This window comes from Cloeon dipterum, chromosome X, assembly GCF_949628265.1.
Source record: "Cloeon dipterum chromosome X, ieCloDipt1.1, whole genome shotgun sequence".
Taxonomy (NCBI): domain Eukaryota; kingdom Metazoa; phylum Arthropoda; class Insecta; order Ephemeroptera; family Baetidae; genus Cloeon; species Cloeon dipterum.
Genome location: NC_088790.1, coordinates 14760666 through 14785761, shown reverse-complemented (window position 1 = coordinate 14785761; position 25096 = coordinate 14760666). Strand labels below are relative to the sequence as shown.

Below are 25096 nucleotides of genomic sequence, written 5' to 3'. Positions count from 1 at the left end.
TAAAGAGATTTAAAGATGCGGACACCGCGTATAAATATTCCGGCCGACCTCAACGCCAAAATTTTATTCATATTTTGGACCAAACAATTGCTCATGTTTAATCCTGTCCAGTTGTTAAACTTGTCTCTGGGAGGGGTCAAAAGCGTGTTCTTGCCCACCAAGAATTTAAGTAGTCTTTTGCAATTCTTCATTCGTCATGAGCGGATAAATATAGACGTAACACACGTGAAGGTTAAAACAAAGAGGTGTGAATTTCAATATCCTTTCCAATTACCACACTGCATTGTGCGTCTCATAACGAGAGTTACCAGCAATTAATATAACGAACTAACAGATAGAATGAGAAAATTGCGTCTGCAACGTGAGCTTACATAATGTGGGAGAGACGAGCAGTCGATCGGCGCCAAAATCGACGCCTGGACACCATTCAATACCGGAAAGAGAAATCCGATCCTCTCACGCCAGGCATAATCCTTATTTTATATATGATATGCATAACAATAATTATTTCATTCTCAAGTGAACGAAAAGTTCCACAGCCATTTCCCAGCAAAATGAAAATGAAGATAAACTGTCTCCCACGAGGGAGAATAAAAGATTTCTAGACTTAATAACAACGTGTGTAAAAAAGTCATAGAATCGGTTTGCTGTGAAATATTAGAAAGCTGTCATTTTTGTAGCCATCACGACTTTTCTTTACATACTCAGCGGCGCGCGTGGCGAGAAAGGATTCAAATCTGTATCTCTCATTACAATATACGCCCACACTTTCCCTGCCTGCCAGCTCTCGTGGCCGGCACTACTTATATATTTTCACGACTCTAAAATCTCGCGGTCGAAAAGCACTAAATCAGGTGGAAAAGAAAACAAAGCGACCAAATCTCCATTGTATTCAAAATGAGATGGGCGGTGGTCGAAGAATTATGCAGATTTCCGAAGCGCAATTATGCTTCTTCTGCTGCTGCTGCTTAAATTTCGCTGCTAAAGAATTTTTGGTCATAAAATTTCTGCAAATATCTCATTCATTTTCAGGGAATGCTAACGTAAAATTATCGAGTTGGGAAAATCAGCCGTTTTTTAATTCATGAATGATGTTTTCTGTTTCAGACAGCATTATTTGATTAAACGAAATTAAATATACCAAGTATATCTTCAAACATTATTTTTATCCTTGCTTATACTATAATATATACCAAAAGGGATATCGCATACCATTGAATAGATCGTTAAGAGAGGAATCAATAAAAAAACACGTACAATAGCCGTTCAATTTTTTTTTAGAAATTTGGCAAAATCTGATATAATAGTTCAAAATAGAGTTGGTAATAATAAATGCTCGTTTCAATCGTTCCTCGTGCTGTTTAGAGAAAATTTTGAATACTTTTTTATTTATTGTTTTTAGCGATATTTACATTTCAGAGTTAAGCGTAAATTGTCGGAGCAAAATCACGTGAGAGACAAACCTTAAAATGCATTTCTCGTCAAACACTATTTTGCCTTTCAATAAAATTCAACATTTATTGGGACAAAAAGACATTGTGTTCTACTTTCAGCGGAATCCAGCCAATTTATATGCACTTGAGTAACAATGTTTTGCTGCAGCAATTTTTCAAAACACGCAATTACGCGGCTGGAAAGCGTCTTGGAAATGAGCAACGTCGTGTCCTGTCCGCTCCCGACGTGCGTTTGAAATGCGAGTTCGTATACATATTACACGTCACAGGCCCCGTGCAGGGGTCATCAGAGCCGTGTTTGGGGTCTCGCCGGGGTCACAAACCAACTTTCACTGCCGAGACGCCGGTATTGATCGGCTGGCTGGCTGCACGAGCGCGCGCTGCCGCACATTCCGCGTCCCGCTGATACTTACACACCTTTTATAATAATCGTAATCATCGAGAGAGGGATCGGCCGCGGCAATAATGGCCACTTTGCCCCCGAGAAACTGGTAAGTCGGGTTTGCGAAATCGCGAGTGCGCGACACTCGACTTGTCAAAAACATAATTCTGTCTCTTCACACCTCACGAAACACGCGAATCGTGGGCCGCGCGACGGTAATTGAAGCAAAATGATTCAACTATTCAACAGGTCAACTCTGCGCTTAAGTCGAGTCTGTTGATTGTAATTGCGCTGTCCGCTCGTTTGATCCAATCTCTGAATGTGTCGAAGCGAACAGCGTGAAGAAAACGACGCAATCTTCTCAGCAGGAATTAATTTCAAGACATATTTTATGCAAAACTTGCTGTGTTAATTTTTTCGTATTATTAATAATTTCTTGGAAAGAATGTTACAGACTAATAACAGTTTTGAATCGTGTTCTGGTGCAATGTTTTTTTCAGGACAGCAAGAAAAAATTATGGGATTATACCTTTTACCGGATTTCTTGTTTTAAAAACTGGTTCTTGTCTTGAAAAATGCACACTTGAAGTCACGAATCCCTATTTTCTTACAATTAATTCCTGCTTCAGATTATACCTATATTAAAATAATTTTTGAAATAATGTTTTTCGAAGACGTAACTGGACCAAGTATTGGAAAATCCTCGTCTAAATTTTGCTTTTTTCAATTAGTAAAAGTGTAAAAACAGTCACTCACCATTTCGTCGAGACTCTTCAAATCGTTGGTAACAATTTGCGGAACTGGTCCGTACTCAACGGGGTAGTCTTCCTCCTCTTCCTCTTCCTCCTCCTCCAAGTCGATGCCATTGCTGTTGCCGTTTGTCGCCCCATTGAGCAAATTGCCGCCGTCACTGGTGGACCCGGCCCTTTCGCGCTTCTGGTCGCGAGCGATTTCGCGATCTATTTCTCGCTCAAACTGCACCAACATCGGTGTTGGCATGCCAAATTTGGCTCCTCGACGGGCCACCTACATAACAATTGCGAGAAATACATGATAAAATACGTTAAGTGATTACTTACTTATTTATATTTTTTAAGACAAAATACAGGATTAAAATCTATAAACTAATCGATAATTATTTCAGTATAATATGTTTTACACTATGTTTATTTTTAAAGTTTTTGCAGATGAAGGCACATGAGTTGTATATTTGTGTTGTTAAGATGTGTGTGCCACTTAATGTTTATTTATATGAATCACTGTAATGTGTATATGAAATGAGAATTGATATTTCTAGTAAATTTTAAACATTTATACAGTAAATTTTGAAACTAGCAATTCAATTTTAATTGATCTGCACTCATTGAATTAATTAAAATAAAATATTTACGTTGAATATTGATTAAAAAGATTTGTATCAATTTAAATGTTTCTAGACTTCAGTTATAAATAAATGCAAGTAATTTGTTAAAAAATAAGCAATTTCAATTGCAAACGCATTCCAATAGTTTCTAAATTTTTCATTTTTCAAGGTTTAACTGAATTTTTGTACCTCCATGAGGCAGAGGACGACGTGCTTCTCGTTCTTCCTGAGGATTAGATCGTCCGTCTCGAAGAGCAGACACTCGAGCACTTCAAGATCGTGTCTGCACCAGGTGATGAAGTTGCTGACATTGTCCCTGGCGAGGAAGGTGCCCGGCTTCACGTTGTTGCGGCATTGCACGTCCTTAGGCGACAGGATGGGCCAGCGCACCTCGAAAGGGTTGCCCTTGCTGATGGAGCGCTCCATTTTGCGCTGCGCGTGCTCGGCCGCTGCTTTTCGCACGTTGTTGGCGTGCTGGAAAACAAAAAGAGAAAAATTAATTAGCGAGAGAGAATATATCAAATTAGAATGCACGATGGGACGCGCGCAGGAAGACGATGCCGGCGATTGGCAGGAAATGATGGATGGCGAAAATATAAAACGAAAATACTATCGTGCTGCAGACGGAACAGCCCTTCTCCGAGAGGCACTGACCTTTTAAGCGTACCGAAACTCTTTTACTCGCTATAGCGATCGACATGAGTCAATATTGCTGTCATTTTTTGCACTTTTTGGTGGGCTCAACTCAGATTATGAAAGCAATATTTCATTGTTGCTCACAATTTTTGATGAATATTTTATGATTTTGCATGATAATTAAGGGCCAAATAAGGAAAAAGCGGAAATGGCAAGAGATCATCATTTCCCAATTTTAATGAAAATCTAACAACAATCGAATTGATTAGGCGGACAGTCGATTAGTAAAAAGATTGTCATAAATACGTTGACCAAAACAGAAAGATTTTTGAAAATAATTCAAAAGAATAAAAAGATTTGTGCACGAATGCAAATATTTTAATAAAAATCATACAATTTTCAATAATGCAATGCACAAAATTTTAGGTCGAATATTTCAGCTAAAATAATAATCGAGACCAAAATAATTTTTTGGTAAATTAACAGTCATTAGTTTGGCTGCTGATATAACATTGCATTTTACCTCAAATTTGTATATTGAAACCATTTTTTAACGTGTACAGTGTTATTTTGTTAATTTAAAATTGGATTTTATTTTTTTTAAATTTCATTTTGCCAATATACAAGAAGATTAATGCAGATTACCAAACTAATAAACACTTATGTAAAAAATTGCATATTCCGCTAAAAACCTATATAGTTAAACCATGTTCGTCCAGCACTTCCTCAACTCTTATCTCATTTCATCCCTCCGTGTGTTACTTAATCATCCTGTTATGTTCACTAGGGTGAAATGAAATTGCAGCTGATAGGAGCCCAAACGCATTTTAGCAGCGAGCAAACAAAGGCATCGCCATCGCACGCGGAGGTTTGGGGGATTTAAATTAATAAAGGGGTTATTCACTCTGGCGTGTGAGCTAAAGGAAGTCGAGAGAGCATAGAGAGAGAGAGAGGGGGGAGATGGCGGTATTAGGTGATCGATTCAGTTTTGCCAAAACAATGGCTTAAGACAATGGAAAGTGCTTTATTGAAAACTTTTATTCCGAGCGCGAGGAGAGCGTGCAGTGGCGATCGTGAGCATAAATCTGACCTTTTATTCCTTCCGAGAAAAGGAGGAAAAGCGAGGCAAAGCAGCGCGAAAATGTCATCCCGTGTGCCCCATCGCACGAAGTTCGCTCGCCCATTTGTTTTCACACAGCTATAATAAGCGAGCGGAGATGGATCTTTATACATATCTCTACATTATGCATTGTTGATGCGAGCAGCGAGCCCGGATTGTCTTGGCAGATGGACGTTTGACTGAGTGAAAAGCAGCAACAGCAAACATTTCTCGGAGGGAAGCTCAGGCAGAAGGAAAACAAAGAATAATTGCAAACTCTGCATAACGAGCTCGAGTGGAAGGAAAAAATAAGAAAGTTTCCTTTGTTTTAGGGCAGACAGAGCAGAGATGAGTCCTTGAGAAATGCCAGTTTTTTCGCAAACAAGAAGTTCTGTTTCTCATTTTTTTAATGTAGCGTACATTCTCAGGAAAGTTGGGACGAGAATTTTGAATAATTATTCTTTCTATATGGAAGAATAAATTTTGCCAATTTTCTCCAAAATTTACATCATTTGACCGTATTTTCTTGGCAGATTTGGATTCCTCTCGTCAAGATATATCCAACGGTGTATGTGAAACGTCTTTGTAATATTTGCTGCGAAATAAATTATTATTTGAAGCAGAGAGACAGTTTTTTCACTATTTGAAAAGCATGCTAACTGTGCAGCCACTTTTCTAAAAAATTTACAGCGCTGCCTAGGTCAATTTGGGTTGGTTTTTGCATTGGCAACTAACATTTCCCAAGGTTTTGCAGAATTTCTATTTAATTCTTTTATCAGTGAAAAATGAAACAAAGAATTTTTTGGCGAGCAATCTATTTTTAGTGAGGAATTCAAACCTTTAAGAAAATATATTTTCTGTGCTACTTTCTGTCAAAGTAATATATGTATGTATTGAATAAAAATCCGAGCATTTTAGTGACTGAGCAGGAAGAGCAGGGCAGGTTTGAATTTGGAATTCGTAGGCACCACTCTGATATTTTTAATCTTTTGAGATGCACATTCGTTTTTAGTCCGGGAGCTGAGCGATTTTGAAATGCATCCAAAAGTAAATCCGACACGTGTGAAAATCCAACGAAGCCACTTCGGGACGTGCTCGAATGCATTCGTGCGGCTATGCTGGGCATTTGATCAACCCGATTTCAAACTGTAACAATGAATCCGAGAGTGAAATCCCATTAGCATTCCCATGCGGTCGCTATTTATAAACACGTGGGTGCTGTCATAAAAATCGCTCTCGAGGAAACTGAAGGAACCACGAGCGCTCTCTCAAAAAGTTAATGAAAACGCGCTGCTCCCCTTATGCTCTCGAGAGCGAAAGGAAGTTGGTTATTGGTGAGTTGAGAGCGAGAAGAGGGCAGCGGCAGATTTATTTTCAGGAGGCTGAAAAACAACAACTGCATGCTTATGATGCATGTTTGTGCAGCCGTCTCGAAAGCCAAGCGCCAAAACACTGAGCTCTTAAAAGTGAGAGAGCTAGGGGGTGAACAACTAGCGCAAAAAAGCGTGCACGTGGTTTAACTCAATTATTGTGAGCAGGGGGCAGTGGTAAAACTTGCTAGAACATAATGCGAGCAAGCTGGGAGATACTTTGATTGTTAGAAATCTAACATTTTTCATAAAGCAACTAAAATACACTCGGTTTTCTGACGACAAATAATTTATTTTATGAAGCCAATCTTTTTTATTTTTGGAAATTTTCCCCCTAAAATTGCCAAGATAGTTTTACACTGCAGTTAAGAAGAACTTTAGCATTTATTAAGGTAGTTGTATTATTTTTGCAATTGAGAAGAAGTACAATACATGTTTGAAATTGATCGATCCGGAAAGCAATTCGATAACGTTAGATTTCATAACTTTTCGTGGCTTAGATTAGCATGCGGATTGTGTGGCACACTTCCCCGACGAAACAATGAGTCGTAAACAAATGGATGCAGATGCGGAGGGTTGCATTCAAGGCTGCAAAAGTGAAATTCCAGCTTGAATGCTGCGGTGGCTGCTGGAGTCCGCAGAGACCAACGATGCCAGCAGGAAATGCGCGGTTTTGATATTCTATTCATACGCTGATCTTTTATGTGTATTGATTTTGATTGAACGGACCCGCATGTACGCACATGCATGATGAAATTGCTCTTAATATTCCGTTGCTCCACATTCGACCTCTTGATCGAATCCATGTGACTTCGGTTGTGAAGAAGGAAATTGCCAATTTACGATTGAATTGAGTGGAATGAAAAGGAACGAACTCGTTGCATTCTATTGATCACGATGACTTTGGAAATATTGCGTGCGTTGATGAGCACATGATCGTCGCTCGATAATGAATATTGGCGTTTTATGCTCACGTTAAGATTCAACCGATGACTCGTAAAAATGAAAATTGTGTGGAATTTCACAATTAGAGAGCTAAAAAATTAAAAATTGTGATAAAGTCAGCAATCGTCTCTAAATTGTCCCCAAAAATGTCTAAATACCGTCTGAAAATTCCGAAACCTGCCTTTTAAATATTAATAAAATGCCTTTCTCTGTGTGGATTTATGATCAGACTTTGTGGCTATAAAAGTGAATAACAGAAGAGGAAAAAATCTTGCACGTCCCTATGCTGTACATTGGCTTTTCTGGCCCTTTAAAAATCCCCACTGTCAGTTCAAATTCCTTGTTTCCGCACGTAACGCTGAGAAAATTAAAAATAAAATTTTCCTGCACCGTCGTCAATTTTAATGAGTGTGCAATACTAAATATGCACTTGGTTCATTTTGCATATGGCACACATTTTCTAACAGTACAATAGTGAAGTCAGCAAACGAGAGCGTGTTGTTTATTCAACAGGTCTCGCTAATAAAATTTAATAATTTTATACAGTCGCACTGCTCAAATAGGACAAAGGAAACCCTATGATAATTCGAGAGGCAACACCTGATTTGCATGATCAACGCAAACACCGGCAGTGCCTGTTGTGAAAAGAATAGAGGACGAGCCGCATTATGCTGATGGCAAATTGCTCGGCGCAGCCAATAACAACAATTCATCTTTCCGAGCGCACGAGCCGCAGACAATTTGCTCGGAGATCATCAAATATTGATTTTCGAAGAGAAAATCCCGCCGTGCGACCATCATTATCATCTGCAGAAAAGAGAGGATGTAGGCAAAGAAACCGCAGAATTAGAAATTCTTGCGAGAGGCAAATATTCTTTTAAACCATAAGGGAAAATCCTTGAATTTGCTCGCACAAAACAAGTGAATATGATAATATTTTTATGTTATTGAGAGAATAGGCTGCGTATTCGCCGTGTTGATGATGGTGCATACGTAATGAGAGGATGCTGTGGGTTATTATTACATCAGCCGCAGCGTTGCCTCTTTTTTTCAGCGCCGAGACTCACTCACAACACGGCCTTTCAGTTAGTCAAGTGTCAGCGAGAAAAGCTCACATGCTTTGCCATGTGCGCACACATGGGCGTCGAATCGTTTCCTTTTCAAACAATAATTCCGACAGCTTCGTAACGCATATTTCCTTTCACGGTGGCTCAGGATTAAGACGTAAAAAAGGACAATTTTATGAGGAGTGCAAGAGGGCGAGATAAACAGAACTGACTACGGCCTTCAAAATTGAATCTACTCCATAACAAACTTTGACAGCTTAACAAAGAGAAGGATAGAAAAAGTAGAAGGTGAGGATAGAAAATTGATTTGGAGGCCTTAAATACGCAATAGTTCCTTAAAAGGAATCCAGAAGAGCCGCGAAAACACACTTGTGTTGACCTTATTAAACCATCCTTTATCTAAAATTGGAACAACAATGATCAAGTACATTTTCAATACCAAAACCTTGTCCAGTCACAAATTTTATCTTCAAAGAAATTATGATAAAAGTGACATGAAAAAAGCACTCTAGGCAATCTTGATCTCAATTGGGGTTTAGATTTTTTTTATCACGCATTCTTTTTGTTGCAAAAGTGTCATTTTGTCAGGCAGAAATGTGGCCTCTGAGGGGCGAAATCCGTGTCTTATCTGCGATGGAAAGTTATCGCCACCCGGCACATCCTGCCCTAACTGTAGTGGTTTTATCATCTCTCCGAGCTCATGCTTTCCAGCACTCGCCTTCATCCAAACTGACTGGCAAATGCATACACACGTCATTGAGTTGAGCAAATAGCCGAGCAAAAAAGGAGGAAACGAGAAGGCTGTGCGCCGATTACGAGGATGAGCGAGTGAGTGAATGCCGGGCCTTGATAATTATGGAATTGCGCCCGAGGAGACAGTCGGCCAGAATTAATTACTCCTCTGGATTGAGAGCAAACTGAGAGCATTTCTTTTCTCCGGGGACAAAGAAGCTTTTGAAGCCGAGTGGACATTCTCGGATCGTCGTTTCAATGAGATATTATGCTTATTAGATTAATTAATTTGCCACAAAAGGTGTTATTAAAATGAGTTCTGTAAGTCATAAACGTACTGTCAGTGATTTAATTTAATTTTGAAGTGCTGTGTCTGTGAATAAAACGTATAAATCAAGTTAAGATATTTTGAATGTAATTTTGGTATTGAACTAACGCGCACGTACCAAATGAACTTAATCTTTAAATGAAACCAGTAATATTTTGTTCCAAATTGTAATTTCATAGTACCAAGACTGTGAAAAAAGCTACCTCGTCATTTGAAATAACTCAGAGACAAAATTAAAGAGAAACAGAAGGTTAAAAATGGCCTCTTCCCTTGGATTTATCTGTTTTCGATTTAGTGAGTAGACATAAGAAAAATTGATACGCCATCCAATAAATTCGTCTGAATTGACCAGTTGCATAAACCCTTAGTGTTCGAAGCCTAGTTTAATGTTAAAAAATAAGCATAGAATTTTTTTATTAAAAAAAGAATAATGTTCTGTTGAGCGGGATTCAAAAGTTCAAAGAACCAAATTTTAATAGAAACAACTATAGCAGCGTTCACTTATCGCTCGAGGGCGGGAGTTCTGGGAAATTCTCTCGGTTCACAGCATAGACGGCCGGTCTGGACTGGAGACTAAAATATCATTTATGGTCACAGCTCTCCATTCGTGCTGCTAAGTATAAACAGAAACTAAATGCATCAGCAGCAGCAGCCCGGGGGACCGACCGATGAGACATTTAAAGCCTTTAACACAACTCATGCACCGAGTCTTTTATCTCGCTGCTTCGACTCTCATGACGGGCCATTTGCGAGCTAAAAAGCTAAAGTAAAGATAAATAGGCTGAGAACAGGGGTGCGAGCGAGATTGATGGCAGCTTGTTTTTTGAAACACAGCCATTCAAATTAGGCCCTTGTGCATTATGGAGAGTTATTACGAGAGCGGAGTAAAGGCGCGATATAGACGCATATGTAAATAAATGGGTCTTGTCAACAGGCGGGCAAGGTCGTTGCTCGGCTGATGGTGTCCGTGTATTTAATTTGTTGGAGCAAAGCCGGCGAGACCTTTATATTTGGCTCTTCCTGCTCGTTTCAAAACTGTCAACTTGGGAAACTCCAACGCTAATCTAATACCCAAGAAGCATCTAGAAAAGGATTAGATGTTTAGCATTGATCTGAATATCATTTGAATGGCCTAGAGATTGAGATTATGCGGGAGACATTTGGTTTTACTTTTAAGGTTGCTGCGTATTAACATATTTTTGTATAGTAAAATGAAATACGAATGACATTTTGGCCCAAAAGGTCGACATTCGACATTTTGAATGAAGATTTTCACCTTAATATTTTTAGAGGGAAATAATACTGGTTAAATATGAAAAGAAGGTCTTGATTGAATGACATGTAATTTTTTAAAGAAAAATAACTAATCCTTTCTTACTAATTTTTAAACTATAGACAAATTGACAGCTCTTCAAGAAGTGATGGATCAATTTAAATAAAAATGGATTATTATTCTTCATAGCAGATTTGTAATGGTTTAGCTCACATTAAATAACTTACAACAATTGTTTTCCATGTAGTTTCTCAAGCCAGATTTTGTTCAATAATCTTTGATTTAAGGATCCACAAAAATCCTATATTTTAAGATATTAATTAATTTCTGTCATACCAAATCTCCTATCAAATTTCGCTTGTTATGAAAAACTCATTGCAATAAACAAGGCTTGAAACCTAATTGCGTTTTATCTGGTAACACGCACCATTTAAAGTTGTGAGTACGTGTGTGAGCGAGGCGAAATCCCTCCTGCAAAGCGGCGGCGGCGGCTACAAGAAAACATAACAATAATTCTCGGCTTGTGCTGCGCGCGAGATGGATCCTTATTTTAAACACGCGACAAGCACGCAAGCTCTATTTTCGGAGAATACATTTCCCAGCTCAATAAATCAGGCGTTATCTCGCTATAGAAAGTATAACTAAACGTTCCAACTTCGCACGTACTTTCTTGAACCCGCCAACGTCGTCACAAAAATAATGTTTGCCCAAGCAATTCTCCGGTGCGACATTTTTCTCACTTTTCTCTCAGCCAAATTGCTAGAACAAACAAAGCCGACGGGCCCCAAGGATCTCTACGTAAAACTGACGCTGCTTAGATTCTTGTGCATCGATTCTCCGGAACGCAGCGCATCTCCAAAAATGGGAATTGCTTCAATTTCACTCGGCAGCGGCAGCTGCGAGCACTCCAAAAGCTTTTACAGAACTGTGAGACGATGCAGCGGCACAACCAGGCTCTGATTTATTCCTCCTAATTCAGCCGTAAATTCGTCTGTGTATAATTAATGGCGCACGGCTCTTTAGAAAGTCCAATACCCAACAAGATCGTCAAACACACATTGTTCTTCGACGATTATAATTGAACAAATTGATAACACGCTCGTAAATGGTTTGACTTGATAGTGCGCCGTTCGAGCTCAAGGCTATACCGAAAGAAATTATTTATGGCTTGGACATCGATGAATTTATATTCAATTTAAATTTCTCTGTAATTATCGAAAAATTCCGTGGGCCGTCGAATAATTCATGCCTTGAGTTTTGGAGCTCGGCCCATGAGATTCAACTTGGCAGCGTTTCACGAAATTGAACAGCAATTAAACGGTTAAAATAATTCATTTAATGCCAGCTACTCATAGAACTAAAACAACATTGTGATTTAGAGGAGGTGCACACTGGTCTTTGAAGCACCGCGCGCAAATCTGGAACTTTTTAATGGCACTTGAAGAGATGAAAGCAAAAGCACTCCAGAAATTCCACACACCAGCAGAAAAAAACCAGCATCGCCCTTTCGAGAGCGGTAGCGAACTTTTCAAGGACCTCTCATTAATCCTGATGCTTCTGCCGATGACAATAGAAATTGGAACACGCAGAGTGCACCATGGGATTTGGATTTACTGCTCTCCACTTTACGTGCGTATTTTTTTATGTTGAAAATTTGAAATTTATAATTTTGTGTCATTTATTTCGTTTTAACAAAATGTAGAAAATAAATAGTTACAATTCTCTCCAGGGAAGGAGCATTTTTTATTCATGTGGATATTTCTATTATTTTTTTATCAGAGTTTTCGAAATAAATTAATGACTTTTTGATACCATTTTTTAGAAACTCGTAGTTAACGTTCTCTCTCATTCAGGTGTCAGCTCGCGTAATGAAATCTCGAGGTGCAATTTAGCATAATTGAAGCGCTCGAAATGAATGGAGCCAAGTCGCGCAGTTGAGTCACGACCACCCACCAACCCAGTGGCGAGCAACCGGAATAAATCAAAACCGCTTACTCCCGACAATCTCTCCGATCACCGCATTTGTCTCTTCACGGTGGTTGCGAAAAGCAAATTCGGAAGTTTGATTTATCTACGCAAGTGATCTCGAGCAAACAAAACTGACCGGTTATTACCAGTACCGTCTTATTTATTGCCTGGAAAGTAATCATTGCGCAAGCAACGGTTAAAGATAAGCGGCTTTTCCTCCTAGTTAATTACTATGTTTGTGTATTTTACGATGATGCATTCACCTTAGTCACTGGAGAGATGGCCTGAAATCTCACATGTGTCTTCATTTAGTTATATATAAAATCAGGTTTTCCTCCAGGTCCATTCAGAAAATGACCAAGAATGCCGAGCTAAAAAATTATCTGCCCTTATAAGGTCACCGGTGTCGCTTTGCGAGTAAAAAACGCGCTCTCCTCTTGAAAAGCAACGACGGAAAACACGTCAATTTCAATGTTATTTGGCCAACTTGCTGGACTAGTTCGTGGCTGCATGTTTTGTGTCTCTGCTGTGTAAAGGAAAGAAAGGACACCCTGCTGGACCTACGTGATAAAACCAGCGTTTCCTAGAGAAACATTTAATTGGCCCAGCGATCTTATCTGCTGCTTGCCAGTTTGTGTGCAGGAATTCCAGTTTCTTTTTTGACACGCAATTACATTTTATTTTCAATTCTGCATCGCCCAAAAGATAAAATCAACGAAGCGATAAACATCTCCAGCCGAGCTTTGCAAACAGCGAATTTTCTTCCTCTCCTTTTCACGACTCCCAAGTCCTTTAATATAATTTAAATTGTAATTGCCCAATGGCTGCAAGCAAGGGAAACTTGACACTGGCGTGCAGGGATTTAATCCGCTTTTTATAGATGTGCTACAGTAAAATGTCAAACGCTGGCTGAGACCGCATGCATAATGCAGAGACAAGCAGCATGGGTTAAGCTCTCTCGTTTTCATTTGATTACATCAAAATGCACTGAACTTATAAGTAATCTTATTAATGTAAGATCTTGTAATGAAACCGAGTTAATGGCGAAATGTTATTGTGTCACATTAAGAAATGATTTATTAATAGCAACACAGAAGCTGACTATTGACATACTTAAAATGTATGGCAATTGTCTTGTCACACGAAAAAAGTGATGGCTAAAATGTGAGGGCTCTAAAGCTGCGTGTTTGGAACGCATAATTATGTTTTCTTTGCTCTCAATTGTCATGGGACCATCAAATGAGCACAAATTATTTGCAATTTTTAGCCATTTTAAACTACTTTTAAAATCATCTAAAACTTCCATAGCCCAGTAACGTGCTAAATCCAAGCAGAAAATGTATTTTTCAGTGAGAAATTGATTCCAAATTTCAATGGTATTTGGTCGATTTTTCAATTTAAATATTTTCGTCTAAAAAGTTAGTTTTAATGTTTTTTTAGACATATTTTTTAAAAACAATTCTTTGTGATTGGTAAGAAGAAAACGATGCAACTACTTTGTATTATCGCAGCTGAATCAGTTCTTCTAATAAAAGAGCCCAACCTCCTTTCATTGAACAGAAGTTTTAAAAATACAAGCTTAAACAGCAAGGGACAGAACATACATACTTTTGTTCTTATTCAATGGTTTAGAAATTACGAAATGCGAGACCAAACTAAACTATTTGAAATTTCTTCGCTTCTTAGGATATTACTCACAATTTTTTATGAATTGACTGTCGCTCTACTTAACAATATTTAAAATTTTGCCTCAAAAGAATGAAAATTTTCAAGTTAAAAATGGCAAAAGTCCCACTACAAGTCTCAAGTTTACTTGATAGATGCTAGTAAACAAAGCATTAAAAATATCCCTGATAAATCGACCAAAACCCCTTTCTAAAACCTGCTATTTTGCTAAGAAAATACATAAAAAGATGGACTATTTCGCTTAAAATTGACAAGATGTTCTGAGAAAACCGTACTACGAAGGAATGAAAAATTGCAACGTCAGCTTACCTTGCAAAGGGCAACACCATCCTCGAGTTTGTCCATGAAGGTGTCAACCGTGATCTGCAGCTGAGGGTAAATGCCGCAGAGCCACTCGGCCAAGTCCTCCCTCATGGCGTAGAGGTACTCCTCGCTGCTCTTGAAAGGGCGCAGGGTGCGCGAGTCCATCAGCAGGGCGGTCACCTCGGCGCCGAAACCGATGCCGTTCGTCACGGCTGCCATTCTGCTGTCTCACCGCGATTTGCGAACAACTGTCGACACACAAAAAAACAAAGTCACTCTCATTCTGCGTGTGCGTACGTGAAATCGAAAGAAAAAAAATGATGATGATTGGAACAGCGTTTTGCCCGGGGCGTTGCAAATTGGCCCCGATACTGTACTACCGAGAGTGAGTCACTCAGGACTGAATTTCAAACGCGAGCCGCATAAGCAAGTTCATTGCTAGAACCCTGTGCTTCAGGACCTACAATTGAGGAAATAGTCGGTATCCAAGATTCTTTAAAATATTGTGAGGGCTAATTAAACCTGTCAACTGTCCCAAAAACAAACGATTTAATTATCATCACTTTACAACTTTTCAAAAAGGTTCCTAATTACATTATTTTCTACTTGATTTTCAGTTAAGTGTTTTACAAAATTTTTGACATTTCAATTTAAAAGTTACAGAATGAATATTGAATATGGTAAAAGTGAGATATGGAATTGGAAAATTGAGAAGATGATCGGCTGATTAATTTGCTCAAAGTTTCATACATGCTCTCTTCACTTCTGTCTAATTTCTTAAAGTTAAAATAAACCATTTTTATTCATTGCCTGAATGAGTCAATGAGAAACAAATCAAAATATAATCTTACTCTTTTCTTTCACACTTTAATAAAGATTTTGATTTTTTACGTTGGCTTGTTTAAAGCTGAAATTTTTTGGTTTATTTTTAAAGTGACATCGATACGGGAAGGATGTTGAACTGTGCAGTGATGTGTTTGGTGATCTCCTATCGGTGGCGGAGATCTGCCTTTGAAGTTATCCCATAAAACATCGACGCCCTCAAAATCTGCTCCAAGCACGCCAAATATCATAAGGAAATTGAAGTTGATGTATCAGTGTTTCAACAAATTTATTAAAAATCGCTAACCAATTGGGAAAGTCAACAGACGGCACCATTTTTCATTGAAAATTTTCCGCAGTATGATTTTAGATTCAATCCTGCATTCTAAGCGGTAAAATAATTAAATTGACGTGCTGAAAACCAAATTCGGTTCAGCTATAATCATTGCTATTGTTTCTGCCGCAATTGGCAGTATTCCAGTATAGGCACCACGTAAAATAAATTTTTATTCACCCCATGGGAATTAATGCACAGAGGCAGTATTGAATCTGCAAATCTCAGTACTCGAACATTGATTTCCCATTACCCCAGTCTAAAGCTATTATCACTTTCATAACAAAAGGTGTTGAAACAAAAGCGACAATTTACAAGAAACCAGTCAAATCCATAATGCATTATTGTCCCGTGCATGTGATTGACCTGCATAACATTTCTCCGCCGTCTCAGGGCTCTAATTTGGACGAGTGTGTGTGTTTTATCTGCAGGTTGCATCACAACCGCAAAACACAACGGCGCCTCTCAATCAAATTTCGATCTAATTGGAGGGAATCGGGAGCGGTCGTTTCATTCAGCGCCGAGCAGGTTTCCATCTTTGGCCGCGCGCTCTCCCACATGCATGAAACGAACTCACTAAGAGACCAGCGAGAAACCGGCGGCCTCCTGGGTTTGTTGTGAAAAATTGGCCCGAATTTCAGACGCACAATGCCGGGAAGGAAGCACCGCAACGTTGTATGGTCAAATTTGCATGAGAATTTTCTCGCCGCCGCAGGACAAATTATTCGTGGAATTGAAACAAGGTCGCATCCTCCACCGGAAAAATCTAGATTTTTGGTTGCGTGCCTCATTTCATTTCAATGCTGGAAAAGCTCCAGTATTGGTTTCAGTTGGGTTTAAATAATTATGTTTTCGTTTACTTTAGAGTGGAAATTCTCTTGATTTTTGTTTAAAGGAAGGGAAGTTTTATAAATTATTTTCTTATATTGACAAAATTTACCCTGAAATTTTAAACCAAATGACAGCAATTATGAGGACTTTGGAAACAAATTTAATAGATTTGCTCATTTTTAAAAGAAAACAACGTTTAAAAGTCATTCCAAACTGATTCCAAACTGTATTTTGTTTTAAATCCTAATAATGTGAGAAATTTTGTTATAAATTTTATTGACGCGATTGCATGGACAAATTTAATGTTTCTAACAGATTTTTTTCGGATGTTTGCATAAAATAATTAATTAAATATAGTAGCAATGAATAATGCAACCCTGATCGAAAAGTAATAACACGGTTTTTAAGTGGAAATTAAGTCTAGGTATTTTTTCATTTAATTGAATTTGTAAAGGAAAAACAAAAAATAACAGATTCTTCCTACTGCAAACCATTTTTTAGATAATGTAACGTCGCATCCAATTTAAACAATGACTTTGAGTAAAAGTGTGTTAAAAATAACAAATATTCCGGTGTGAAAAGAAAAATAAAAGTTTTGTCTGGGAAAATAATTATATTTATAGCAAATGAGAAAATATTTTGAAAAATGCTTGCAATTTCATGATCCTTGTTTATTTTTAAAGTCATTGTTTGTAGTGCATGTGCCAGACAAATAGTTGCGCAGCCGTAAGCATTATCTTTGGAGGCTAAGTTTGAAAACAACATTTTCGTGAATGCCACCGGCAAATCTTATCACCAATAATGAAAGCATAACTAATTGCTTTTATCTCCATTACAAAATTCAAACGACCTGCGCTAAGGCCAAAATCCGCTGTAAATCATTTTATAAATTTCTTCTCTCTGACAGCCATAAACATAATCGCTGTAAAATCCAATCAAAGTCTAATTTAGTTATTTTTATGGGAGAGAGAGGCCATATGCTACGCAGTAAGTGAACAAAAGCGAGCGTCTCAATCGGCTTGATGACCCCGCAAGTTTCACTCTTCTGCTCGAAAACGAGCCCCTTTGATGACACCATTACGGCCTTTTTATAATTTAATAGCTTATTTCCTAACCGTCAGCATCCTCCATGATGCTCCCAGAGTTTCATCTCAATGTGCATGCAATTATACAAAAACCCGATTTCTACGGGCACAATGGAGCGGATTTTTCCTTTATCACCATGCATAATGAGAAGTGCACCAGAGGCTTTATTTCAACACATTTTTCCTCTCTCGGATCGCCTCCCGTTGCAGCCTAGCAATTGAATTTTTGCTCCTCAACTCCTAAATTGAATACTTCCTCCCGCCCTGATGCAAATCTATAATGAGATTTCTCTCTGACTGGGTGGACAGGTTATGAGCCTTCCATCAAAATAGACCGACTGGCGACTTGTTCATTTCAATCAGCACGAGCAGGTGAAATTAAAATTGAGCCACGGCATGAATTATCGCCTGTCACGAGTCGTTTTATTGACTTATAAATTCTGTGATGGAACAGAGACATCATGGCTGTGAAACAATTTTTTAAATGATGTTTTTCTGTCTTTTTGACTGTCTGATCCAACTGCTATTAATTACTTTCTTCTCTGTATTTTTATTCGGAGGTAAACGTTACGATCGGACGTGATTTTTTCAAATTTTAAATGTCACGCTCAAAAAGAGAGTTTCAATTTTTAAGTATTTTCCAGTATACAGTATGAAATGGCAACAATTTTAATCTTGAACCAACAAATCCGCTCTATAAACAGAACCGCACCTGCCTGACTTACCTTGAAAATAAATATGTCTGCTGGCTCAAAAATGCAGCAGGGCGATTGATTAAATGTGCCAGACTAATTAACGCATCAACTCCAGACGCGGAAGTCATTTATTTTGTCCCTTGAGAGAGCGAGGTGCGAACCGCAGACGGAATCAGCTCACACACACAATGGGCAGCCGCGCGATAAGGACAAGAGCGGCGGCGGGCGTGTACATGTCATCCTGGAAGCGGTGACGCAAGTTATAATCCATAAACAGCGCCAATTATCATCGCAGACAAGGTGCCAGTTTATTGCAACCGAGGGAATTTCTCTATAGCTGCGCAAAATTACTGAATATCTTTCTCTACGCGGAACGCCGAGAGTGATTCATCTCGGAGCGAAAAAAAGATGCTGATGGCCTTTTCTTGGAGCTGGCCGATGATGAAGCAGAGCATGCGTCCATAATGACCACGGGCGACCGCGACTGCTTGTGCTTGGAATCTGGTTTTATTCACTTTCTGGACCGTTATTTTATTTCGAGTTAATGGAAGAAACTGAGAGTCATTAAGGGATTTTCGGTTTTGTTGATGATATTCTTATTCAAATGAATATCAGAAGTAGAAATTTATTTTAGTGCGAAGTAAAATTCAGTCTGAGTAGAGAAATGCTTAAATTAAAGCTGGACAGAAATATCGTGAAAAATCTTTCTCGCCATTATGTACTTAAAATATTCTCAAAAAATGAGACCGTTTTGGCCAACAATGCAATATTTTCTTAATTGTTGGTCCGTACAGCACAGTCCAGTGAAGGGAACATAATTAAGCTCTTAAACTTCAAAATTTACTCTGAGTTTAGGAAATTTGGAAATTTCTTGCAAATAAATCCGGGATATTTGTTTTAAAAAAAATTAAGCGTAATTAGGAAAACGCTGATATCTTTGGAGGTATCTTATGAGAAAATTATTAATTGAACGCTTCTCGTGTAAAAATCTTGATTTCAATCTGATACATATTTTGAAATTAAACAATTGCAGCGATAAATCTCTAATGTGTTTTCCTCTTGACAATATGTGCCGCTATTTCCCATCAGATTGCTCCATCTTTCACAAGCAAAATGTAAACAACAGCAAACAACAGCTTTTGATTCATCGTGAATGGTTTCGCTTTCATAATATATGGGTGGAGTGGAGTGCCAGCTTGTTTTTAAGACGAGAGAACATCTATTCCATTCAGAATGGATGCTTTTCGCGGACAGAATCGCGGAGGTTGGCGATTTTTCGTCGTCGGCGCGGCTGCAAATCCACTCTGCATACATCAAAAGTCTCTTCTCTTTTCTTTTTCAAGTATGCGCGCTCGGGAACAATGTTGTCGTGACTGCTGCTGCAGACTTTTATCATTCGTATCTATCTTTCTCATTCCGATGTCGGGACGGGAGGAAAAATTGCTTTTCAGATGAGTATGATTTCCGTCCGTCGGTCGACCGAGCTGATAGCAATAAAAAGACGTCACTGTGCCAGTCGCCCCTTTTTTCTCTTTCTCTGACACGGAGAATAAGAATTTTGAGAAATGATAATACAAAAAAAAATATCACGGCACGCATTTATGGACGCAGGTTTTTATCAGAAGCAGTAAAACCTGAGAAAGAGTCAATCTCTTGCTACTAATGACATGAGAGCTAAATTGAAAAATGTATTTTGATTTTAATTTGGTGTTATAAGCAAGTTAATTTTTGGTTTGTTTAGATGAACACAGCGATTTAAAGAAATATGCCAATGCTGATGACAGAAAATATTATTCAAAATCAGATAATTAAGAAATATTATGAGATAACAAATAAACCATTTTTAATTATTTTAAAAATGGAAAACATGAATGATTCAAAACCTCCTGCAATAATTTAAATTATTTGCTTCCGTGTCATGAACAATTATCCATAAATTGGATAGCAAACTAATTTTAAAACCATGTATGCATCATGTAAATTTTAATTGGAAAACTTCTAGTTATTACAACTGATATCCAAATGTAATTTCGCCAACCTCCATCCTAGGGGGATTTCTCCTGCTAACTTTAATCTATCTGAAAAGAGCGTAATCCCGCGGTGCGATGATAAAAATAATTATTATATTCCATTCCACGCTTCTCATTGCCGGCTGTGGCCAGTTTGAGGCGAAATTATAATTAAGATCTAATAATTGGATCTTTCAGTCATCATCCGTTGAAATGGATTGGCGTACTTTCCACTGACAAGCGAATTAAAATCGCCTCCGCATTCAAATTAGCCTCGTGCCGGAAAACCCACAGCGAGAGGCGCGTGCGAATCAATACAGCAGGAAAAAACGAGGCGCGATTTCGCAGACTTGGCACGAGACTCGTAAAAGCGACCATTTCTCGAACCCAATGAGGTAATAACGATTACAATTGCGGTGTCGAAATAATTTCATAATTTTTTTTTTACCACCATTCACTAATTTTTTCAGTCGACAAGAAACTTCTCTTACCTTTGGAATTTAATGTTTTGACGAGGAAACTTTTAGAGAATGCCCAATAAAAGTGAAGCAAACAGCCTTAACCATCCTACCAACCAAGTAACACATGAAATATTGATATTGTGTAAAATTAAAATATTTCACAAGTGATATGTCAAAATTATTATTAATTTATTTGATAAAATAATTTAAACAATGAAACGTTTTAAAAATGAAATATTCTTATTCAACATAATTTTATAGTAATTTGTAAACGTCTTAAATTATATTTTTAAAATGTTTCTTAGTTACACAGTTTTAAGTGACTTTTAAATACCAATATTGACTGGTTTTACTTGAGAACTATAAGTGACTTATCGATTGAGTTGTCTCATTAAGTAAAAACAAATTCAACTAAAGTTGACTAAAATTTGGGTTTTTATATTAATTTATTAAATTTCCCCAATATTTTTAGAAGCTCTCAAGAAAAATGATTTTTTTTATTTACTAAACATCACATAAAAAATCTTTTAATGCAGGGTTTCCTACAGTGAATAAAATTTTTTGCCAGGTTGTTCGCGTTCTTTTGCAGCCGCAGAGATTAAAAGGCGAAAATAAACAAAGCCCTGACCGCACCTTTGACAACAAAGTGCCGGGATAAACCGCAGAGCGAAATTCGATCAAGCAAAAAGCAATCGGCCCGGATGAAACGAACCGATGCTCGAGTAGTTGATGACACTCACCACAAAATATGAAAAAGTCAAAAGAACGGGCTGTCGGCGGCACGGGCTCACAGAAGGGGCCTCATGCTGGATATCCGCTGCACCACTGACTGACTGAACGACTGACAAAACTGAGCGAACCGCGGCCGCGATCGCCGACTGCAAGCGAGTTAGACGTGTGCTCCAGCCTTGGGAAGAGTGGATCGACCGGCCGACGGTGCTGCCACCTCCGCCGGCTCGCCTTACGGGCTCGCCGCCTGCAGTGCTGGGGCGTTTGCCGGGTTGCATACGCGCCCGATTGTCGGTCTGCACGCTCGTCACTCTGCTCAAAATAGAACTAAATCACGCTAATCGTTGAATAAAGTCACATGGTATCGAATTTTTGGCTGGTTAAATTACACAGAAAATAACTTCATTCAGTTTCTTTGGGGGACATGGATTTTAAAAATATATTTGAGGCAATTTACTCAAGTTTAAAAATGCTTTTTTTCTTATTAAGAAGAAAAGCAAAGTTTTTTATACATCAATGTTTGTTTAACTAACAAGCATTTTATTTCAAATTAAGATTTAGAGGTTTGGAACGTTTCTTTATGTCGTATAATTTGGTACTTTTTAACGATATAGGACATACTAATTAATATACAAGTTACTTACGACTCATATGGCGTGATTTGCGAGCCTCTCAAAGTCTGGACAAAATTCTTCCTACTTCCAAAAACCTTGATTTTCATAGGGAAAATCCTTTTCTTCATACTTTGCCTCCAATTTAATCTAAAATAAGAGAAAAAGCGTGAACCTATTTTTGAAACGCATGATATTTTTTATGTTGTTACAACCCTCATTTTGGATATTTTCTGTTTCCATTGTTTTTTGTGTAAAAAAGTATTGGTTTGAAAAATTGTTTGACCTTGGCCTCTGGCCTACATAGTTGGTCACCACACGGACAAATTGTTTGGATTCAAACGTAGAACGCGTGGAATATTACAAACGCAAAATATTTGATTTGCCTTAATCATAACAAAAAGTGACTCCGAAAAATCACGTTTTTTAAAAAAATGGCAATATCAGGAATTTTGATCAAATATTTTTAGGTTTAATATTGGATAACAAAATAAGCAAATTTCGTCCATAAATCTGAAGAAACTATACCAACAAATGTCAACAATGTTTATTTCAAACCATATATATTATATTGATTTGATATACAATTTGTAGATCTTTTATAAACATTTTAAATTGCTGAAATTTGATTTCTGCAACGCACTTTCATAAGGCCAGAGGCATGCATTTTTTTGCTGTCGTGGAATGCCATAATTAATTAATGGCAGTGGGTTTTCCACGCACCGCAGGGGGTGTCTGTGTCGTGCGTTTTGACAAGCTTTGGGCGTGAGGCGTAAAAGAGCTCAATGCAAAAGAACATAAATGTGTGCATGCGAGGGACATTTTCGAGGAAAATTAATTACTCTAAAAGAGCAGGCGACAGAATAATATGCGGGCAGTCTGCCAGGAATGCGGCGCAATGAAATAATACTCTACATTCAATATTCGAGCCAAAAACGAGTTTGCTCGATAGCAGTTGGACCTGATTGTGTGTCTCGTCTGTATATGATGATTATCATCAAACCGCATCATTTGTAGCATTAACGCCACTCTCCAATTTTAACTGTTGGACCACAATGGGCACGGCAGATTAGATTAACTAACTGATGTTTCCTTGTACCTTCTGACAAGTTGCCGAAGTGTTATTGTTACTAATTATTCGTCAACGCGGCATCACCATGAAGACAAAAACAATTCTGGTTTTCGTTTGCTACCTTCAAGCTGCTTTTTGCAGGTAGTTTTGGATTTGTTTAAGGAATCGCACTTACAATTAATTAGTCTTTTATTAAATGAAAGCTTAATGCTTCGTTAAAAAGTAATTAATTTACAATGTTAACAGAATTCTGAAAAAAAAACCTAATTCTTGGTTTATACTACAAAGAGTTTGAAATAAATTAATATGCTAAGGCATCCCTGGAGTGATATGGTGAAAGATTATTTGAAGAATTTTTGCTTTTCGTTTCTAGTCATCTGTTGCGCAAAATGGCATCTATTTTGACATTTGAACACGACATTATCTGAGTTTAAATTCTGAATATTCAAAAATTAAGACTGTCGAGTACTGGAAACAGTCTAAAACTGTGTTTTTGGCCTAAATAAAACCATGCCAATCGCTATTGAAATTAAATAAAAAATTTAAAACTTGCAAATTGGGTTACAAGTGCGGCTGAATTTCAGACTTTTTCAAGAAAAAAAAAACGTTTTTAGGCAATATCTCGATTAATTTATTTTTATCTGGATGCATTATCTGGTTGAATTAAAACCAAGTCAACTATTTTATTCATTGTGAATGAATTTTAAGGTCTCGTCATTAGTATAGAATATTGAATTTAAGGCAAAGTAATTGTTTACATCTGAAATTTTGACTGTAAAAACGTCAAGAACATCGCTTAGGAAAATATGAAAAACAGCCTAGAATCGTATTGGGAAGGAAAAAATCATCTGAATTTCAAATCTATGATAATGGCATAGATACATTTCGCTGGAAAAAATCAAACTACGTAGAAAAATGTGTGCCCTCGACAGCGTTAGGTGATCATCCATGTTCTGGGCTATCCGAGTGCGCCGGTGTGTGACCTTAGCCTTGGTCAGTGCGTGCCAGTTACGTGCCCAATAACGACGGCACATGCCATATATGGAGGTAAGAAACAACAAAGTGCGCCTCTAATACTACCAATCAATAATTTATTTTTGCCGCATCTGCAGTGATCAGCTCTACTTGCATTATCGACCACGGCAAGACGTGCAGTCAGGTTCCCTACGCTCTCTGCATCGTCCCCAGAGACTCTTGACCTGCGACTGCACCAATAATGACTATGTCACGTCGGAAGATAAAGAACGCGTAAATTTCTCTTTTACACGAACGATCTTATTTTAAATATTTTCTAGTTCTAGTTAAATTAATTTTGAACCTTTTAACCAAAGGCATTCCGCAAATACCTTTTTATCCATGAATACATAAAGAATACACAAGAGAAGAAAATGAACTTGATCTTTAATAAAGAAAATCTTTGCAAAATTGTGATCTCAGACAAAATCTTGTATAGATTATACAATTCCTTTAACACATTTTCAACTGTATATTACAAACTTGAAATAACCGAAAATTAACAATAAGTCTATAAAGAAAACACAAGAGCAAAGTGGCAGGGCAGTGCAGAGATTTGAGCTCCTCTGGCAGTGCGGGGGGATTCTGCGGCCTTTGCAATGCAGGCTTCACGGATTCAATTTGATGGAGTGAACTGCATTCCGAGTAATTTTTAATTTCATTGTCAGTACTTAAAAACTAATGAAACATATTTCTATGTTCAGCTGTTGCTTCCAAGACGTGCATTGCCTCAAAATCAGCGGTTCTTATGATTCTGGATTGTGCGCTTGGTGCATAATAAATAATAAAAAATTGTTTCCTTTTTCAGCCATTTTATTTCTTCGTCA

At 37.9% G+C, this 25096-nt stretch overlaps 1 protein-coding gene across 4 annotated transcripts in view; it reads right to left on the bottom strand.

The window, feature by feature from the left end:
* The window catches only part of LOC135945437 (GAS2-like protein pickled eggs), a 44354-nt gene extending 22602 nt beyond the window's left edge, over positions 1-21752 (bottom strand). For 3 of the 4 annotated variants that reach the window (XM_065493128.1, XM_065493125.1, XM_065493129.1), the window contains exons 1-4: positions 21584-21752; positions 14613-14854; positions 3389-3673; positions 2593-2862 (exon numbers count right to left, since the gene is read on the bottom strand). In XM_065493128.1, coding sequence (XP_065349200.1) covers positions 2593-2862; positions 3389-3673; positions 14613-14825 — 768 coding nt within the window. In that variant the 5' untranslated portion in view covers positions 14826-14854; positions 21584-21752. Of the gene's footprint in view, positions 1-2592; positions 2863-3388; positions 3674-14612; positions 14855-18403; positions 18566-21583 lie in introns of those variants that run through there. The other variant, XM_065493126.1, reaches the window with a different exon arrangement.
* Positions 21753-25096: the final 3344 nt, after the last annotated feature.